At 41.0% G+C, this 18,105-nt stretch overlaps 1 protein-coding gene across 2 annotated transcripts in view; it reads right to left on the reverse strand.

Annotated features, from left to right (window-relative positions):
• Nucleotides 1-1,738: 1,738 nt before the first annotated feature.
• Nucleotides 1,739-18,105, reverse strand: part of CD53 (CD53 molecule) — a 32,209-nt gene continuing 15,842 nt past the window's right edge. Inside the window, exons 2-8 of one of the 2 annotated variants that reach the window (XM_022584101.3) lie at nucleotides 16,192-16,271; nucleotides 15,111-15,299; nucleotides 12,960-13,034; nucleotides 12,290-12,385; nucleotides 4,573-4,653; nucleotides 3,453-3,536; nucleotides 1,739-2,594 (exon numbers count right to left, since the gene is read on the reverse strand). In XM_022584101.3, coding sequence (XP_022439809.1) covers nucleotides 2,523-2,594; nucleotides 3,453-3,536; nucleotides 4,573-4,653; nucleotides 12,290-12,385; nucleotides 12,960-13,034; nucleotides 15,111-15,299; nucleotides 16,192-16,254 — 660 coding nt within the window. In that variant the 5' untranslated portion in view covers nucleotides 16,255-16,271 and the 3' untranslated portion in view covers nucleotides 1,739-2,522. The remainder of the gene's footprint in view (nucleotides 2,595-3,452; nucleotides 3,537-4,572; nucleotides 4,654-12,289; nucleotides 12,386-12,959; nucleotides 13,035-15,110; nucleotides 15,300-16,191; nucleotides 16,272-18,105) is intronic. The other variant, XM_022584102.3, reaches the window with a different exon arrangement.

An 18,105-nucleotide genomic window follows, 5' to 3' on the forward strand; every position in this document is an offset into this window, starting at 1 on the left:
CCCTCCCTGGGTCCACCCTCCAAACCCCACTGTCCAGCACCCAGCCCTTCTCCCCACCAGGGGACACACAACCCAGGCTGGGGTGTGTAGGGGCCTGGCACAGACCACACACACAGGCACCACCCCGTCCCTACCCCCACAGACCTTTGCAGGGCAGCCCTATGACCCCCCGCCCCTTGAAGGTCCCCCCTGTCCCTGCTGATCCCCCTGCCACTAGTGTGTCCCCCTGAGTGCTGAAACCTCTCTTCTCCCCCAGCCCCTCCCCTTAGGGGTGCCAGCCCTCTCCCGTCTCCATCACTCTTCCCTCCCTCCTTCCCTCTCTCCTTCCCTCCCATGTCCCACCCAGCTGCACAGGGACCCCCCCCCCATCCCCCAGGTGTCCAAGGTTCCCCATCAATGCCTAGAAGGTGCTCGGAGAGAACTGTTCTGATGCATCCCTGCTGTACCTGTGAGGAGATGCAAACTCCACTTTCTCCTACTCTGCCATCTTGACCCAGGGTTCGAAAGTCTCCTGATTATATTTATGTTTTAGAAATATTATTTTGGCTACTGTATGGAGAATAGCTTAGATGGGGTCAATAGTGGGTACTAGGAGAACAGATAGTAGACAACTGAAGGAATATAGGTAAGAAATGAAATGGGGAGAGTGGATGAATTAGGTATTTTGTAGCTGAATCCTTAGACCTTTATGACTGACTGGATGTTGGGAGTGAAGGGCAGGCTAGAGTTAGGACAAAGCCCAGGTTTCTGGCTATGGCAACCAGAAGGTGGTCTTATCACTCACTGATATGGGGGAACAAAGAAGAGAAACAGGCTTGGAAGATACAATAAGTTTTATTTTGTGCATGTTGAATGTGAGACATGTTTGATACTTGTGATAATCATGAGAATGTCTCCTCTGCTCCTTTGCCTCAGGAAAGTGCAAAAGATATACATTTCCCTATAAACTACTATGAATTTGACCAATTTTCCTAAAAGAAAGTTGGAGATCCTACACAAATCTTTGAGAATAGAAAGCAATTCTGTCACCCCTTTCTTTAACTTCTCTACATTTGACTCTGTATTAGATGTGCTCTGATCTTTTGCTTTCAAAGTATGGTTAACATATAGACAATTAAATTTAGCTTCTCCTGACCCAACAAACATTGTGTAGTTGACCACCTCTAAGATGGCCCCCAGTGATCTCCACCCCATAGTATCTACACACTTGTGTAATTTCCTCCCCTTGAGTGTGATCTTTTCAACTTACTTCTAAGGAATAGTATACAGCAGGACTGATGTGATGGCACTTCTGAGTTAGGTTATAAAAGGAGTGTATGGCTTGTTTTGGGTGCTGTATTTCATGCTGTCTCTTGAATACCTTGCTATGGGGAGAATCAGCTTCCATGTCATAAGGCAGTGCTATGGAAAGGTGCATGTGGCAAAGAATTGATGCCTATCAGGAGCCATATGAGAACTTGGAAGTGTATCCTCTTCTATTTGAGACTTGAGATGACTGCAGCTGACATCTTGATTGTAGTCATGTGAGCGATCACGAGCCATAATCACCCAATAAAGCCGCTCCCAGATTCATGATCAACAAAAACTGTCAGATAATAAATGTTCATTGTTCTCAGCAACAAGTTTTGGAGTAATTCATTATGCAGCAGTAGATAACTAATATCCCTAACTTGCTGGCAGGGCAATTAGGTTGAGTCATGGAAATTATATTTGAGACAAAGGAATGAGAATGTAGTGATTGACAGAGCATAAGCTATTTTATTTATTGAAGAATTAAAATAGTACATCAACAAAACCTTATCTGAAAGAGAAATAACACCAGAACTCTTTTGAATGTAATTATTACCTAAACAACCAGAAATACCTATCCTGCTGAATTCCTTCATAGTTATGTAAATCAAAGGCTAAGAGATTGTCTGAAATCAGGGTGTGAGTCATTGGATAGTTTATTTTGGAAAGACTTAGATGAATCAATAAGACCCTTTAATAAAGAAATTGAAATGAAACCTAACATTTGGAGAAAGGGTACTCTGTCATTCCTGTAGCCAAGGCCCCCAGTCAAAAGGAAACAGGATTGTGACAATGATCCAGTGAATCTGGACCCAGAGCTCCCTTAAGCTTATTTCTTGGTTGACTTTGGAGAGTGGACTGGGCATGATTTAGAGACCAGAGACTTGTTTGACAATGGGAAGATGCAAAAACTCAAGCTGCAGACCCATCCTTTGATCTTGAGCCATTAGTACCACAGGTTCTCTTGGACTTTCATGTCTGACAAATGCTCAGTTATTAATGAGTGACAAGGCTGCTGCCATGAATGATAAAGGATTGTCTTGCTATCTGAGATGGGAAGTGCCTGACCAACACCCTCTTCTCTGGTTGTATGAGACAGGGACTCAACAGGGAAGAGGTGGGAGGGGGACACAGACACCAGTTCAGGAGGTGGTCATTTAGAGCTTCATGTTACAAGTGGTTTTGGATTTCCAGTGATGAAACAAGTCTTTCCCACACAAGGCAGCCACAGGTCATAATCCTAGGACCTGGCTGGTTTTGTCAATCTGGCAGTTCAACGTCAGTGCAAAGGACATCCCCAATACCTGAGGAAACAGTTGGGAAAGTGTGAGGTCTTTACAGGTGGAAACATCTCACCCACAGTCCCTGGGATCAGTCTCAGAGAAAAAGAAATTGTCCATCACACTGAGACTACCCTTCCTACTCTCACTTCTAATTCTTTCTCAGGAGTTTTCTCCTTTAGCTTTAGAATGGCAGTGGGGAGACAAGTGGGGGTAATGATGGCAAGACAGTAGAGTATAAAGTGTTGGGACATCTTTTGTCTCCTTAATAAATCACAGAAGTCCTGCTGCCGGTATAATCAAGCTCTGCACAGGTCAATACTTTGTGCAGTGAGTGATCTCTACCCTTGCCTTAGGCCTCCTTGGTTTTCAAGTAGAGAAAAATCATTTCTCTCTGAGATTCCTGATTAGGTCTTAGCTAATCTGTGATATACTCAAGAAACTTGGGTATAAAAATGGTAGAAATATCACATAATAAAAAAACCCAAAAAACTATCACCCATTCACCCCTGACTTGTCAAACTAAGCAGAGAAGCAATGAGGAAATTGACTACAGTTTTCATCACCAACTCCTGCTTAGCACACAAGGCCGATTTTTCAAGCGGAATGCTTTATTCATCACAGGCTTTTCCAGACCAGCTCTGTGAGGGACCAAAGTAAGGTTCTGCTTGGTGGCTTTTAATTTGACAATGAAACACTCATTTCTCTTAGGGATAAATTGACCAGATAGATCTTACAGCATATTTTCTGTATGCCTTAAACTGGTAATAACATCATTTTCTACTTTACTGGGGGAGCTCATATTTTTGTACCTGGTACCATTCTAAAAATTACATGACATCTCATTTAATCCTCAAAGTAATCCTCTGGTTAAGCTCTTACCTGGATCACACATACACAGATAGTGATGATTCCGATATACAGGAAATTGGAGTGAAACCACAGTTTTGCTTTTACATAGCAACCCTAGAAAAAATTACAAGTACAAATGACGCTACTATATTACTCAACTTTATCAGGAGGCTTATTTGGGAAGATAGTTTGTATTTTGCCTTATGCCAAGAGACTTAGGCCAGGCATTATATTTTTATTATTTTTATATGGATGAAGAAATGGGCATAAAATAGAAAATATTAAACTAGAGACTTTTCTGGTATTATTATCATTACAGTGTCATCTAAAGTAGAAGTCTTAGATCTTTACACACTGAGTTAAACTAGATCCTAAGAGGCAGGTCAACAACATATGTCTTTGTGTTTTTTGAATATTCATTAGTGTCTTGGGATTGACAAATGGGAATATAGGCTATGCAATCCTAGGACTGGTTGCATTTCAGCTTCTGCTTCAAAAGCCAGTAAACATAATAGGCCTGCCAAGCTGCAGGGCAGTTGCTGGTTGGTAGGTGTCCCAGTCTTTCTTCACAGACCCTCCCAAATTCCAGAGATTTCCAAACAACCTCAAGTGAGTAACAGGACCTTAGGGACTTAGTCTATTTGAAAGTTGATTTGGGCTTCTTCTCTGGGTCTAGTCAGAAGTTCTGTCAACTCTCTCTTCCCCAACTCCTCACTCCTTCACTTATGATGCATTCTGCTAAAGGGTTGGATGCTGCCATCTCCAAGGAAGGAGACCAGGGAAACAGGTAGAGAGAAGCTTTTCTGCTTCAACCTTACAATTTCACCTTCAACCATAAGAAGACCTAATTCTTGCTCAAGAAAAATCTAGACATAGTCTTCTGCCACTATCACATAAATTTTCCCCTCTAATGTAATACTTTAGAGTAGCAAGATTCTTCATGGCATCTCTAATCTAGATGAACTTATTCTTTTTCTTGTTTGTTTTTCTTATTTGTCTAGTTATATGAGTTGTTTCCCTGGTCTCTCTTTTGTTTAAGGTTTCCTGTTTCTGGCTGGGAGGACTAGGTCCTGTATGACTGGAGTTTCTAAGGTAATTAAAAATTTAACCACAGTGGCCAATAGCAGAAAAGTTTCTAAAAATAAATTACCTTAACTTGTGGGTCTGAGGGGCAAGATGCTGGTGCGCTGCCCATCCAATCACTCGTGCCATTTACACCACAACATTGCAGCTGAAAGCCAAACCCCAAACAAGTGATGGTTAGTAATATAACAGAAAGAAAACCATGGGCCTTGGAGAAATGGTAGGCTCTTCAGATCTGACTCTGTAGCAGAAAATCCAGAATTGGCCTGACTACTATGGCTCCTTAGAACTAAGTACTTTCAAACCTGTGATACCATTTCCTTCACACAAAACTTCTTGAAGTAGAGAGGGCATATTTAATTTATTCACATTTTACAAATAAAAAATTAGGCACACAGGAGACTTTATAATGGAGGGATCAGGCTGACCACACCTAGACCCACTGTATGGCTGTTAGCATAGCTGATGCTATTTTGGGCCCTTACAGTTTCTCCTGTCATACCGCTGACCCTACCCAGGGTACGGTAAATCACTTCTACGTCATAAAGAGCTTTGTAATTAATAGATATTGTGGCCTCTATGCTCTGTTAGTCCCCAAACAATGATGATAACATTTGCTGATGTACTCCCAGTGCCCACAAGGCTAGTTACCATTCATTCTGACTTAGGAATGTATGTCCTGTTTCCAAGCATCTACCTCCATACCCTAAGTTAACTATAAAATTGTCCCAATGGCTCCTTGGCAGTGTGGAGTGTAGCTGCGAATGCTTCCTGATCGTTGTCCTCCAGATCCTAATACTACCCTGTGAGTAAGTTACCCTATAATAAACTGACCCAGTGATTATATGGAGCTGCCTGCCTTGTTTTTTGGTCTCAAGATGCCTACTCAGTTCACTGGGCACTTTTCGTTCCCTCCATCCTTGGACAATTGGCAAGCCAGGCAGGAGACTGAAAATAATACAGGAATGGGTGAAGGGGCCAAACAGGGAAAACTTGTTGTCTGTGGGGGAAATCCCAGGCTGGCCAGCCATTTCCATGTGGGGTGATCTGGCTATATTTATGGAACACTTCAGGTTGGTGCAAGAGTAGAGGGATACCCTGAAAACACCAAAGGGCATACTAGATGTATTAACTGAAGAGGTAGCAAAGCGAAAGTGGGGTGAAAAAAAAGTGAGCAAGCTATTGCAGCTGTTGCATGGCCTCTGTTATGTACTCTAAATATTAGCACAGAAAAGGAATTACAGTTCACCTGGGAACTAGAGAAGACTAAAGAGGCGCTGGCACTAGAGGGGACTGTCTGGATGGCATCTTCTGCAACTTAGGACGTTATGTCAAAGAAAATACAACAAGAGGAAGAACATATTGAAGTGATGGAACGTAAGATGGTTAATCTTGACTTAGGGATGCACGTCCTGTTTCCAAGTATCTACCCCCATACCCTAGGTTACCTATAAGACCATCCCAATGGCCCCTTGGCAGTGTGAAATGCATCTGCAAATGCCTCCAAATTATCTGCCCACTCCCAATCCCACTCTGTAAGTTACCCTGTAATAAGCTGATCCATTGATTATATGGAGCTGCATGCCTCGCTTTTTGGTCTCAAGATGCCTTCTCAGTTTGTTGGGCAGTTTTTGTTCCCTCTGTCCTCTGACACTCACCAACAAGTCTTAAGATCACAAAAAGTAGGACAATCAGATATTCTGTGCCTGCTTGTGTGATGCTGTAGGAAATATCTATGTTAGTCTCACCACAAATGGAACCTTTATCAAGCCTCCAGATTCACAAGTATGGGAGACAGAGACTCCCTGATGCTAAAATCCTTTGAGAAGCAAATAGCCAAATCCAGAAATTGGGGAATTCTATAGGAAAAACAACCTAATTTCTTTCCACAAGTAAATAGCATGAACACAGAGAGATACTGTCATAAATTAAAAGAGATTTAGAGACATATTATCCAAATATAATATGTGGACCTTGTTTGGATCTTGGTTGGAAGAAACCAATTAAAAATAATATTTTTTGATAAATGATTATAGACATTTATTAATGATATTAAAGAATTATTGTAAAATTTTAGGTGTATTAAATAGACCTTATTTTACAAGAAGATTAAGCAACACACTTCTAAATAACACACGATCAGAGAAGAAATCTCAAGAGAAATTTAAAAATATTGGAAAATGTATACAAAAATGAAAACACACGTGAAAACACAACTTATAAAAATATATGGGATGCAGCAAAAGCAGTGCTTAGAGGGAAATTGATACACTGAATAAAAATATTAGAAAAGAAGAAAGATCAAAAAATCAATAATCTCAGTGTATATCTTAGAAAACTAGAAAAAGAGCAAATTAAGTTCAAAGTAAGAAGAAAAATAAATGAGAATTAAAGCAGAAATCAATGAAATTGAAAATAAGAAATCAATAGAGAAAATCATCAAAATTAAAAGGTGGCCTGGAGAGATTGATCAAGATGGTGGAGTATGAGGACGTGAAGCTCACCTCCCCCTATGAACACATCAAAAATACATCTACATGTGGAAAAATTCTCACTGAGGGCTTCCCTGGTGGCGCAGTGGTTGAGAGTTCACCTGCTGATGCAGGGGACACGGGTTCGTGCCCCGGTCCGGGAAGATCCCACATGCCACAGAGTGGCTGGCCCGTGAGCCATGGCTGCTGAGCCTGCGTGTCCGGAGCCTGTGCTCCACAACGGGAGAGGCCACAACAGTGAGAGGCATGCGTACCGCAAAAAAAAAAAAAAAAATCTCACTGAAAACTAACTAAAAACTGGCTGAAGGAATCCTGTACAACCAAGGCTGAAAAAAAATACACATATAATTGGGTAGGAAGGGGAAAAAAGTGATTAGGTCAGGACCTGTGCCCCTGGGAGGGAACTCAGAGTAAAAGGGAGAATGCATGGGTGGGATACCGACGCTGGGGAGTGAGTGGTGAGAATCCCAAATTTGGAGCCCCAGTCGTGGGTTCCTATGCTTGGGAGAAAAGGTACCTTGTCTGACTGGAGTACTGGTTGGATCAACAGGAGGGCCGTGGAAGCCTGGACTCCACTTGTGAGGAGCGCATGCATGCTGGCTTGCCTCCAAGACAGGGTGGAGAGATGTTTGCTTTAACAGCTGCCAGATTTCTTGCAACCACCTACTCACATGCCCTAACCCAAGCCAAGCAAATGCTCTGGCCCCATGTCACAGTGCAGCACTTGATCTGGGGTGACCATGACCAAGGAGAAGATGGAAACCATGGAACACAGAGGTGACCCAGTATCGGGGCGGAGCCTGGGTGGAGCAGCAGCTGCCATTGTTGGTGTTTACTCAAGCAGTGCATCAGAAACATCCTAGATCTCTGATGGAGGCTGTTCCACCACCTTCCCCCCGCCCGCCATACACTGAGAGTTCATGCGGACCCCACCTGCCCTGAGGTGTGGCTCCACAACAGGGCAGGGGAAGCAGAGGCTGGGGGCAGTGATTGGCTGTGAGGGACAAGGGGATTTGCACCCAAGGCTGCTTCTGAGCAGAATGAGGGAAACAATTGCAGGTGTCTGTGAAGCAGCACATCAAAGACAGCTCAGATGTCTGTCTTCAGCTGACATGAGCCAAGAGCCCACAGGGGTCCCACTTGCTTCAGCACTTCCTCTTTCTGGGTCAAGGGCTCCAGTGCAGGCAGAGGGGAAAACACACACTTAAAGGGAACAGAGCCAGTTCAGGTCTGACTCTCAGGGCTTTGGCTCCAGCAACTTGGATTAGACCCTGCCACTGATAGGGCAGTGATGATCACTGAGCAGAGGGGAAGTTCCACCTTACATCTGGGTCTAGATCTAGTCCTTCCATCTCTAGCCCCACTCACCACCAAGGTGATAGCTGTCAGCACACACTAAGGAAAGATGTGACTTGCATCCACATCAAATCCAGCTCTCCCACCAAAGGCTTTGGGCATGCATAGTCTATACAGGGACACTCCCACATAACAACACCCCTTCAAGACTGCAATAGGTAACTCTTTCACCTAGATTAATAGAGGCAGAGAAAGTTAAGCAAAATGAAAAGGCAGAGGACCTGCTCTCAATTGAAAGAGCAAAAGAAAACCTCTGAATAAATAAATAATGCAATAGAAATAATTTACAGATAAAGGATTCAAAATATTGGTAATAAAAATGTTAACTGAATTAGGGAAAATAAGAGATGTACACAGTGAAAACTTTAGAGGGGAACACAAAAATATAAAAAAGAAAGAAAGAAAGAGTATACAGAGTGGGAAGGAAGACATAAAACTGTTTTTGTTCACAGGTGATATGATCATCTATGAAGAGAATCTGAAAGAATTGACATAAAAAAATCCTGGGACTAACAAGCAATTATAACAAGGTTGCAGAATATAAAGTTAATATACAAAAGTCAATTGATTTCCTATATTACAACAATGAATAAGTGGAATTTGAAATTAAAAACACAATACCATTTACACTAGCATCCCCCAAAATGAAATACTTAGGTATTCAATATAAATCTAACAAAATATGTACAAGATCTGTATGAGGAAAAAACTCATAAAACCCTGATGAACAAAATCGAAGAAGAACCAAGTAAATGGGGAGATATGCCATGTTCGTGGATAGGAAGACTCAATGTTAAGGTATCAGTTCTTCCCAACTTGATCTATAGATTCAGTGCTACCCCAATCAAAATCCCAGCCAGTTATTTTATGAATATGAACCAACTGATTCTAAAGTTTATATAGAGAGGCAAAAGACTGAGAATAGTCAATACAATATTGAAGAACATGAACAAAGTTGGAGGACTGATGCTACCCAGCTTCAAGGCTTACTATAAAGCTACAGTAATCAAGACAGTACGGTATTGGTGAAAGAATAGACAAATAGATTTAGAGAGCCCAGAAACAGGCCTGCAAAAATATAGTCAAATGATCTTTGACAAAAGAGCAAAGGTGATACAATGGAAAAAAGATAGTCTGTTTAACAAATGGTGCTGGAACAACTGGATATTCACATGCAAAAAAAAAAAAAAAAAAGAAAGAAAGAAAGAAAGAAAGAAAATATCTAGACTGAGACCTTACACCCTTCACAAAAATTAACTCCAAATAGATCATAGACCTAAAAGTAAAACACAAAACTATAAAAATCTTAGAAGATAATACAGGAGAAAACCTACATGACCTTGATTATGAAGATATATTTTTAGAAGAAACACCAAAGGTATGACCCATGAAAGAAATAATTGATAAGCTGGACTCAGTTAAAATTAAAAACTTATATTCTGCAAAAGACAATATCAGGAGAATAAGAAGACAAGCCACAGACTGGGAGAAAATATTTGCAAAAGACACATCTGATAAAGGATTTTTGCCTAAATATTTTAAAAAAAAAACCTCTTAAAACTCAACAATAAGAAAACAACCAACCTGATTAAAAAATGAACCAATGACCTTAACAGACACCTCACCACAGAAGATATACAGATGGCAAATAAACATATGAAAATCCGCATTATACGTCATCAAGGAAATGAAAATTAAAACAATGAGCTACCAGTACACACCTATGAAGGTGGTCAAAATCTGGAACACTGACACTAAATACTCATGAGATGTGGAGCAACAGGAACACCCATACATTGCTGGTGGGAATGAGAAATGGTACAGATGCTTTGGAAGACAATTTGGAGGCTTTATACAAATTATACATACTTTCACCAAATGAACCAGCAATCATGTTCCTCAGTATTTATCCAAAGGAGTTGAAAAGTTATGTCCACAGAAAAAAAACTGCTCATGGATGATTATAGCAGCTTTATTCATAATTGCCAAAACTTGGAAGCAACCAAGATGTCCTTCAATAGGTGAATAAATAAGTAAACTGTGGTATATCCAGAAAATGGAATATTAACATTAAAAGCAAATGAGCTATCAAGCCATGAAAAGACATGGAGGGATCTTAAAAGTATATTAGTAAGTGGAAGAAGCCAGCTTGAAATGATTATATACAGTATGACTTCAACTATACGACATTCTGGAAAAGGCAAAACTATGGAGACAATAAAAAGATCAGTGGTTGCCAAGGATGAGGGTAGGAGGAGGTATAAATAGGCAGAGCACAGAGGATTTTTAGGGCAGGGAAACTACTCTGTACGATATTATAATGATGCACATATGTCATTATAAGTTTGTTCAAATGCATAGAATGTGCAACACCAAGAGTGAACCCTAATGTTAACTATGGACTTTGGATGATAATTATGTGTCAATGTAGGCTCATCCTTCATCTAAAAAAATGTACCATTCTAGTGAGTGATGTTGATAATGGGGGAGGCTATGCATTTGTGGGAGTATATGAGAAATCTCTGTACCTCCCTCTCAGTTCTGTTGTAAACCTAAGACTGCTCTAAAAATATAAAGTGTTTGGGGCTCCCCTGGTGGATCGGTGGTTGAGAATCCGCCTGCCGATGCAGGGGACGCGGGTTCGTGTCCCAGTCCAGGAATATCCCACATGCCGCAGAGCGGCTGGGCCCGTGAGCCATGGCCGCTGAGTCTGCGCGTCCGGAGCCTGTGCTCCGCAGTGGGAGAGGCCGCAGCGGTGAGAGGCCCACGTACCACACACAAAAATAATAATAATAAACAAATAAATAAAGTGTTTGTTAAAAAGGAAGTTATTATCTTTATATTTAATTTTAAATGATATAATATCTATTATTTGCTTTAATAAATACTAGCAAAAAAAGTATAGAGGGTTAGCTAAAACAATATTGGCAAAATGTTGACTATTGAAGCTGGGTGATATGTACCCAGAGATACATTTTTCTATTATTCTCTTTTCTTTTGTATAAGTTTAGAAATTCTATAATAAGAAGGCTTCTAAACAGGATTTAAAAAAAAAAAAAAAAGAAAGAAAAAGAAAGAATTGGGGATCCAGAAAGGTTAAGTGACTTTTCCAAGACTACCCAATCCTGGTCTCTGGGCTTTAATTCCTGTGCTATTTCTTTTTCTTTTTTTTTTGCGGCACGCGGGCCTCTCACTGTTTTGGCCTCTCCCGTTGCGGAGCACAGGCTCCGGACGCGCAGGCTCAGCGGCCATGGCTCACGGGCCCAGCCGCTCTGCAACATGTGGGATCTTTCCAGACCGGGGCACGAACCCGTGTCCCCTGCATCGGCAGGCGGACTCTCAACCACTGCGCCACCAGGGAAGCCCTGTGCTATTTCTTTTACTCCACACTAAGCAGGCATAGCAGGGCCACAGGTGGCTCCATGTGGTCATAATGGTATTGTCTGAGACACAAGCTGTGCCAGTGTCATGCTGGCCCCTGACCCCAACCCACCAAGGCAGGAGTTAATATGTATGTTTGTTGGTGGGTTAGGGTATGAGGAATGGGGTGCTGGTGAGCTAGATAACAAGAATGATTTGGGCTACTCAGGACTTCAAAAGAGATTTCTTGCATTAAACAATTTCTGTTTTCAGAAAAATTTTGGAAAATACATAAACGAATCCAGTATAACATGTCTGGGTCTTTCTTACATCTTAGTAGGGCTTAAAAAATGAGCCCGAGTGGATGAAGGGTAAAAGAGAATGTAGACAACTTTGTACCAATCAAGCTGATTCCTGTGCTCTCCTGTTTGTGATAGCCAAACATTATTCTTAACCTAGGAGCTGTGGACCTTAGATTCTGAAACTTTCATGAAAGGAAGACCCGTCTAGTCCCCAGGGACTGAGGTTGGAAAATTATGTCTGGGCTGAGCTGAGGAGAATTCCACTTGTACTCACAAATGACTGGATGGAGTCCCATGCCGCCTTGGTGCTGTTGTCTGAGTAATATTGCTGGATGCTGTCAGTCAGACCCTCAGCCACATAGTCATTCAGCTGGGTGGGGCACATTCCAGCAGAGAAGACATTGTAAAAAGCAAGTGAGTTCAAGGAACAAGGAATTTCTAATGTAGGCTAATAAAATGGTTCCATCTGCTCCTCCCTTCCAAATGGTCTCCTCAGAACTAGGAAGTGAGGGGAGGGAGCTTATATATAGGAAGAAATGCTAAGGATGAGATGGCATTGAAGGAAGAAGTACACAGTGGTCTCTTGTCCTTCCAGAACTCTGGTTTTACAAAGGAGGAAAACGGACAATCAAAGCATGAGTTCTCTTAGGCACTGAGACAGATATTCTGTACTGCCAAACACATGGAGAAAAGTAAATAGGTAAATAGGAGGAAGATAAACTTGCTTTTTTACCGTTCTTCCTATTCATCCTTCAAAACACCACTCAAATGCAATCTCCTTCATGATTTTTTTTCTCTCCCCAATTGCAATTAATCCCTCTTTCCTTCGTCCTTCTACTTTGATTCTAACTCTATTATAGGACTTATTTTGTGCCAATTTCTTCTCCACTGCACACTACCCACTCTTAGCAATACAACAATGAGTCTGATTCTCTATAACTTACCTTCTGTTCATACACGAAGAGCAGGATGGCCAAGGTCACCTCAGCAAGGAGGATAATCAGCAGCAGGACAAAGAACTGGGGCAAAGAAGAGAGATGCTCACAGCACTGATCCTCATTCCTCCCCCACTTCTACTCCACCCTGGGAGCATCCAGGCATGTCTCTGCACATGTGCAGGAGGTTCTGCTCCTGCCTGTTTGAGCCTTCATAAGCTTTCTCTTGTTTTGTGAGGAATATTTGTTCTTTTCCTACAACTATATTCTAAGACTCTAGAGGGCAGATCAGCTGTCTTCTAACTTTGTTCTCTTCTTCCCATTGTGCTTCTACCCATTGTGCCCACTGAGCTCCATGTGCATAATGAATAGGCAACACCATTTGTTGAATCAATGAAGAAGTTTTAGCATCAGCCTATTGAAACAACTGAGCAAAAACTAGTAAACTGAACCATGTGTCTTTAGAATTTGGGGCCTGGTCCTTTCTGCAAGCAAAGGGCTATTTTAGGGTGGAGGAAGGTAATGGTAGAGGTTGAGAGGAGCCCTGTACAGATGGGGAGAAAAGGCGCTCTAATCATGATCTTAACTCATATTTATCTCCAACTCTAGGTGCTTATGCCAATCACAATTAACAGAAAACACATTTTCACTTATTCACTTTCCTTCATTTTTTACCCCAACACAAATTTTGACTACTTAAAACCTTTTTCCCAAGTCTATAATCTTCCATCTTTTGCCACTAGTCTGGGAACTATCTGAGAACAAGGACTTTCTTATTCTATCCCCCTTTTTTTTTCTTTTTTAATTAATTAATTTATTTTTGGCTGTGTTGGGTCTTCGTTGCTGTGCGCCGGCTTCTCATTGCGGTGGCTTCTCTTGTTGCAGAGCATGGGCTCTAGGCACATGGGCTTCAGTAGTCGTGGTTCGCAGGGCTCTACAGTGCAGGCTCAGTAGTTGTGGCACATGGGCTTAGTTGTTCTGCGACATGTGGGACCTTCCTGGAGCAGGGCTCGAAGCCATGTCGCCTGCATTGGCAGGTGGATTCTTAACCACTGTGTCACCAGGGAAGCCCTCTTATTCTATCTCTTGACTCCAGTTTAACAGTTCACCCATAATGGAAAGAAGATTAACCACATGACTTGAGGAAAAAGAAAGGTGATTGGGAACCCATATTTATGGATAGAGTGGCACTGTTATACCGAGCTCTGTTCTGAGCACACCAGAGGAATGAAGAGCTCTTCCTCCATAGATCTTAGAGGAAAAACCTAAGTCTAAAGGTGTTCCTTAGGATAGGTAACTGACAGGGAGCAAGTGAAAAGCTCTAGCATCTCTCATGTTAGACCTCAACAGCTGCAGCCTAGGCCTTCACCCATTTGGGTCACTCAAACTATGGTGTATCTAGTGCAGATATCAGATAGGTAAGCATCCTCTGCCATTTTAGGAGGGTTACAGCACTCAGAAGAATCTAGAGAATATATTTTCCATCAGTTAGTGACTCTGAGTCAGATCCTGGAAATATATACTAATGTGAGGAGGATTTAGGCAGATGGATGACAGTTGATTTCAACCAGATATAAATAAGAAATGGGGGGAGATAAATTGGGAAATTGGGATTGACATAGAAACCCTACTATATATAAAATAGATAACTAATAAGAACCTGCTGTATAGCACAGGGAACTCTACTCAATACTCTGTAATGGCCTACATGGGAAAAGAAGCTAAAAACAAAAAAAGAGTGGATATATGTTTATGTATAATAGATTCACTTTGCTGTACACTGGAAACCAACACAACACTGTTAATCAACTATACTCCAATGAAAATTTTAAAAATAAAATAAATGATGAAATCTATAGGAAAAAGAAAGAAGAAATAAAAGTTATGAAGGCAAATTATTATGATAAGGTCGTCATTAACAGTGTAAAATGGATGTCAAGGAGGATAGCGATGCCCTCTCTTATCTATCCCTAAGACCACAGTCAAGAACAAAATACTACTGGTTTAGACAGAGTGGACTTACCTGAGGTGCCAATTTTATGTTCCTATGATTTCCCTGCACTAATAGGTGAGTTGCCAGAAAATATCTTGCTTGTGGCTTAAGCCAAGGCATCATGTCGCCCCACTTAGGGCACCACATCAACTGTGAGAGTAACTCACCGACATAAGCAGGCACTTATTCTCCTTGATGGATCCCATGCAGCCCAGGAAGGCAACCACCATGATAATGGAACCCACGATGACAAGCACATTGCCCAGCGTGAGAGAGGGGAGGTTATGGAAGAGCACTCCAAAGTTGTTATGGATCAGGAGGTAGATCCCAAAGCCCAAAATGCAACAGCCACAGAGCTGAAAGGAAGAATCACATAACATTCTGAAATAAAATGTGGTCCTTGAATATCTCCTCATACTCACTTACATGAGATTATAATCACCTTTTTCTATTGGTTCTACACAACAAACTCTTTACCCAGATTTCCCCATGCCCTTAGAAAAAAAGTTATCATCTCCTGTGATGTCCCACTCATGCCTCATCCTACCCATATCAGATACCAGGGAAAGCTCATTCCTATGGGTAACACAGTATCTTCATGCTTCAGATTCCCACTCTTGCTTCCAGATCTTCATGATTCAGATCCCTACTCCTTGTTCCCTCAACTACTTATATATGGTCTTCCCTTTGGAAACCACAACCATGTAAAGGGAATACCCTGGTTGAGAAGTTCATCTTTCTTGGCAGAAAACTAGAGAAGCCAAACTCTTAAGAATCTTCTCATAGAAACATGAGTACCAACCTATCCTATGTCTGAAATTCAATTGCTTAATCTGGTATAGTGACACCTCGCCAGAAAAGGTGACTTCCTTTTCAATCATCTATTCTTTCCAAGGGGTTAGGTTTGGGCATCGGGGGAGCAAGAAGAAAAGAGCCATTAAATACAGGGAATGTAGAGTCTTAGGTTTCTGACCCATAGATGTCAGCAGTGAGCAGTAATAGCCTAAAGCTCCCAGAGAAACAGTATCCTCTACTGCACTGGTATCTTTCAATTTTGCAGGCTTATATTATGGCAGGATGGAAAGAGGGGAGAAAATTATCATCCCCTTCTTATTAGGCTGTGTATACTGCACCTGACCTGGGCATGTGTGGGCTCCACTCCACACCAGGCTCTTCAGGAGAGGAGAGAGAAGTAGAGTGTAGCTAGGAAGAGGTGAGTTCAACCATGCTCAGAAGAGACAGACTTACCCAGAAGATCAAATTGAAGAAAAACAGGACATACTTCAGCAATTTCAAGCTACTCATGCCCATGCTGAGATATTCTTGCCCTAAGATGTAGAAGGAAAAAAAGAGGACATAAGTGACCTGGCTCTGCAAAGTGGCACCAGAGATCAGAGGACACATATGTCCAGGGTTCAAGGATCTCCAGCATCACCTTGGGTTTGAGCTGTGAATCTTTTCTGGAAAGTTTCCCCAAACTTCTTGCTCTTTTAGTCTCTGAACTGAGGAACCAATTGGTTCATCTTGGACACCACGTTTGTTTCAATTCAGCAAGCTAAAGATGCTTAACATTAAATTAAGCACTCTAGAAGTAAGCAATAGAGCCATTCTTAGAGGAGGCTGAGTCAGTGACACATACCATGTCAGTGCTCAGGGACTGAAGGAAGCCCTGGGATCAGGGATAGGCTGGTCAATCAGCTGTGGAGAAGGTCAGTGACTTGATCCACCAGTTTCTTATATACTCTGAGATGCATATACACTATACATTTGGTCTATGAACTTCTCCACATGAAAATGTGGGGAACATATCTATGCCTCATTCATCCTTCTACTGAAGAAACATATATGGTGTTTTCTGTTCTAAGTGCTGTGGGAGATATAAACATGACTAAGCAATAGCAACCCTCCAGAAAATGTCAACCTTACAGCAGAGATAACATTGAGCAACAAATATCCAGTGAAGAAACAAAAAGAGATTACAATGAGAGCTTGAAATTTTTAAAAATATAATTTCATTTTTCAGTGAGGACATCCGTATCCACAGTCTGGTCCTCAATTCTAGAGATCCAGATACACAGTTTTGAATTTTCTCTCAGAAGTAATGAGTTTCTGTATAGTGACTCATATTTTAAAACTGCACATAAGACTGATATACAAAGCAATAAAGTCAATTTTTGTTTTTTCTCCCATTAGAACTATGCTTTTTCTAGTGCATAGATTGCTTTTATAATCCATCATACCCTCATTGCAGTGTCAAGATACCCAGAAATCAGATGGTCTTAAGTGATAGTTCATTCAGGCTATAAATAAGCCTGATGAGCTACTTATGTTACATAATAGAGTAATCTTCTCTGTTAAAAAGGTCAAATACTTATATCTATCTCATACCATTTTCCTATTTCTTTATTTTGTCCTTCTCTTTTCCCTTCCTTCTTATCTTGACCCTCAGAATTATTCTTAATTGTTAATAATTACTTTAACCAAGTTAAAATAAAGGTAGATTTTAATTTTATTTGGAAATGCTTAAGAGGTAAAAAAATAAAAGTATAATGATTTATTACGTAGGCTTTGAAGTCAAAGTTGAAGTCAAGTTTCACCTACGTCACTGAACAGGTGTGTGAGATTTGTAAACCTACTTAACATTTCCAGTTACAATTTATCCCTGTGTAAAATGAGGTAATACTTATACATTATAGGGTAGAAGTAAAGGTTAAATCATCTTACCAAAGAGACTGATGTATGACCTGTACTCAATAAATGGAACCCATGTTTATTTAGATGGATTTGAGTATTTCCCAGGCCTCATAGTCAAGAGTTAGCTGCTCAGAAAGACTACACTCATTTGAATGTGTTTATTTGAATGTCACCTCCTTCATCAATCCAGCTGAAAACCTTTGTATTTCCATGGCAGTTAGTACTGTTCTTTGGGACTTGACATATTCAAGTCTATTTCATTCTATTTCATTACCTGATATTGCCTGTGCAAAGGGCTATTGTAAGGAATCTCAAAAATTTGGAGATAAGGACTGGTAAATTTTACATCTTAAGAGTTAAATTAATTCAAATTCTAGTTAAACAATAATTTATCTATAGATATATCTTAGTCTGGGAGATACTTGGTCAATGTACAGAGAAAAAAGAACAAAGCTGGGATTATAACCC

Source organism: Delphinapterus leucas, chromosome 1, assembly GCF_059928025.1.
Source record: "Delphinapterus leucas isolate spDelLeu-1000000601 "Yukka" chromosome 1, BTC_Dleu_Yukka2, whole genome shotgun sequence".
NCBI classification, from domain to species: domain Eukaryota; kingdom Metazoa; phylum Chordata; class Mammalia; order Artiodactyla; family Monodontidae; genus Delphinapterus; species Delphinapterus leucas.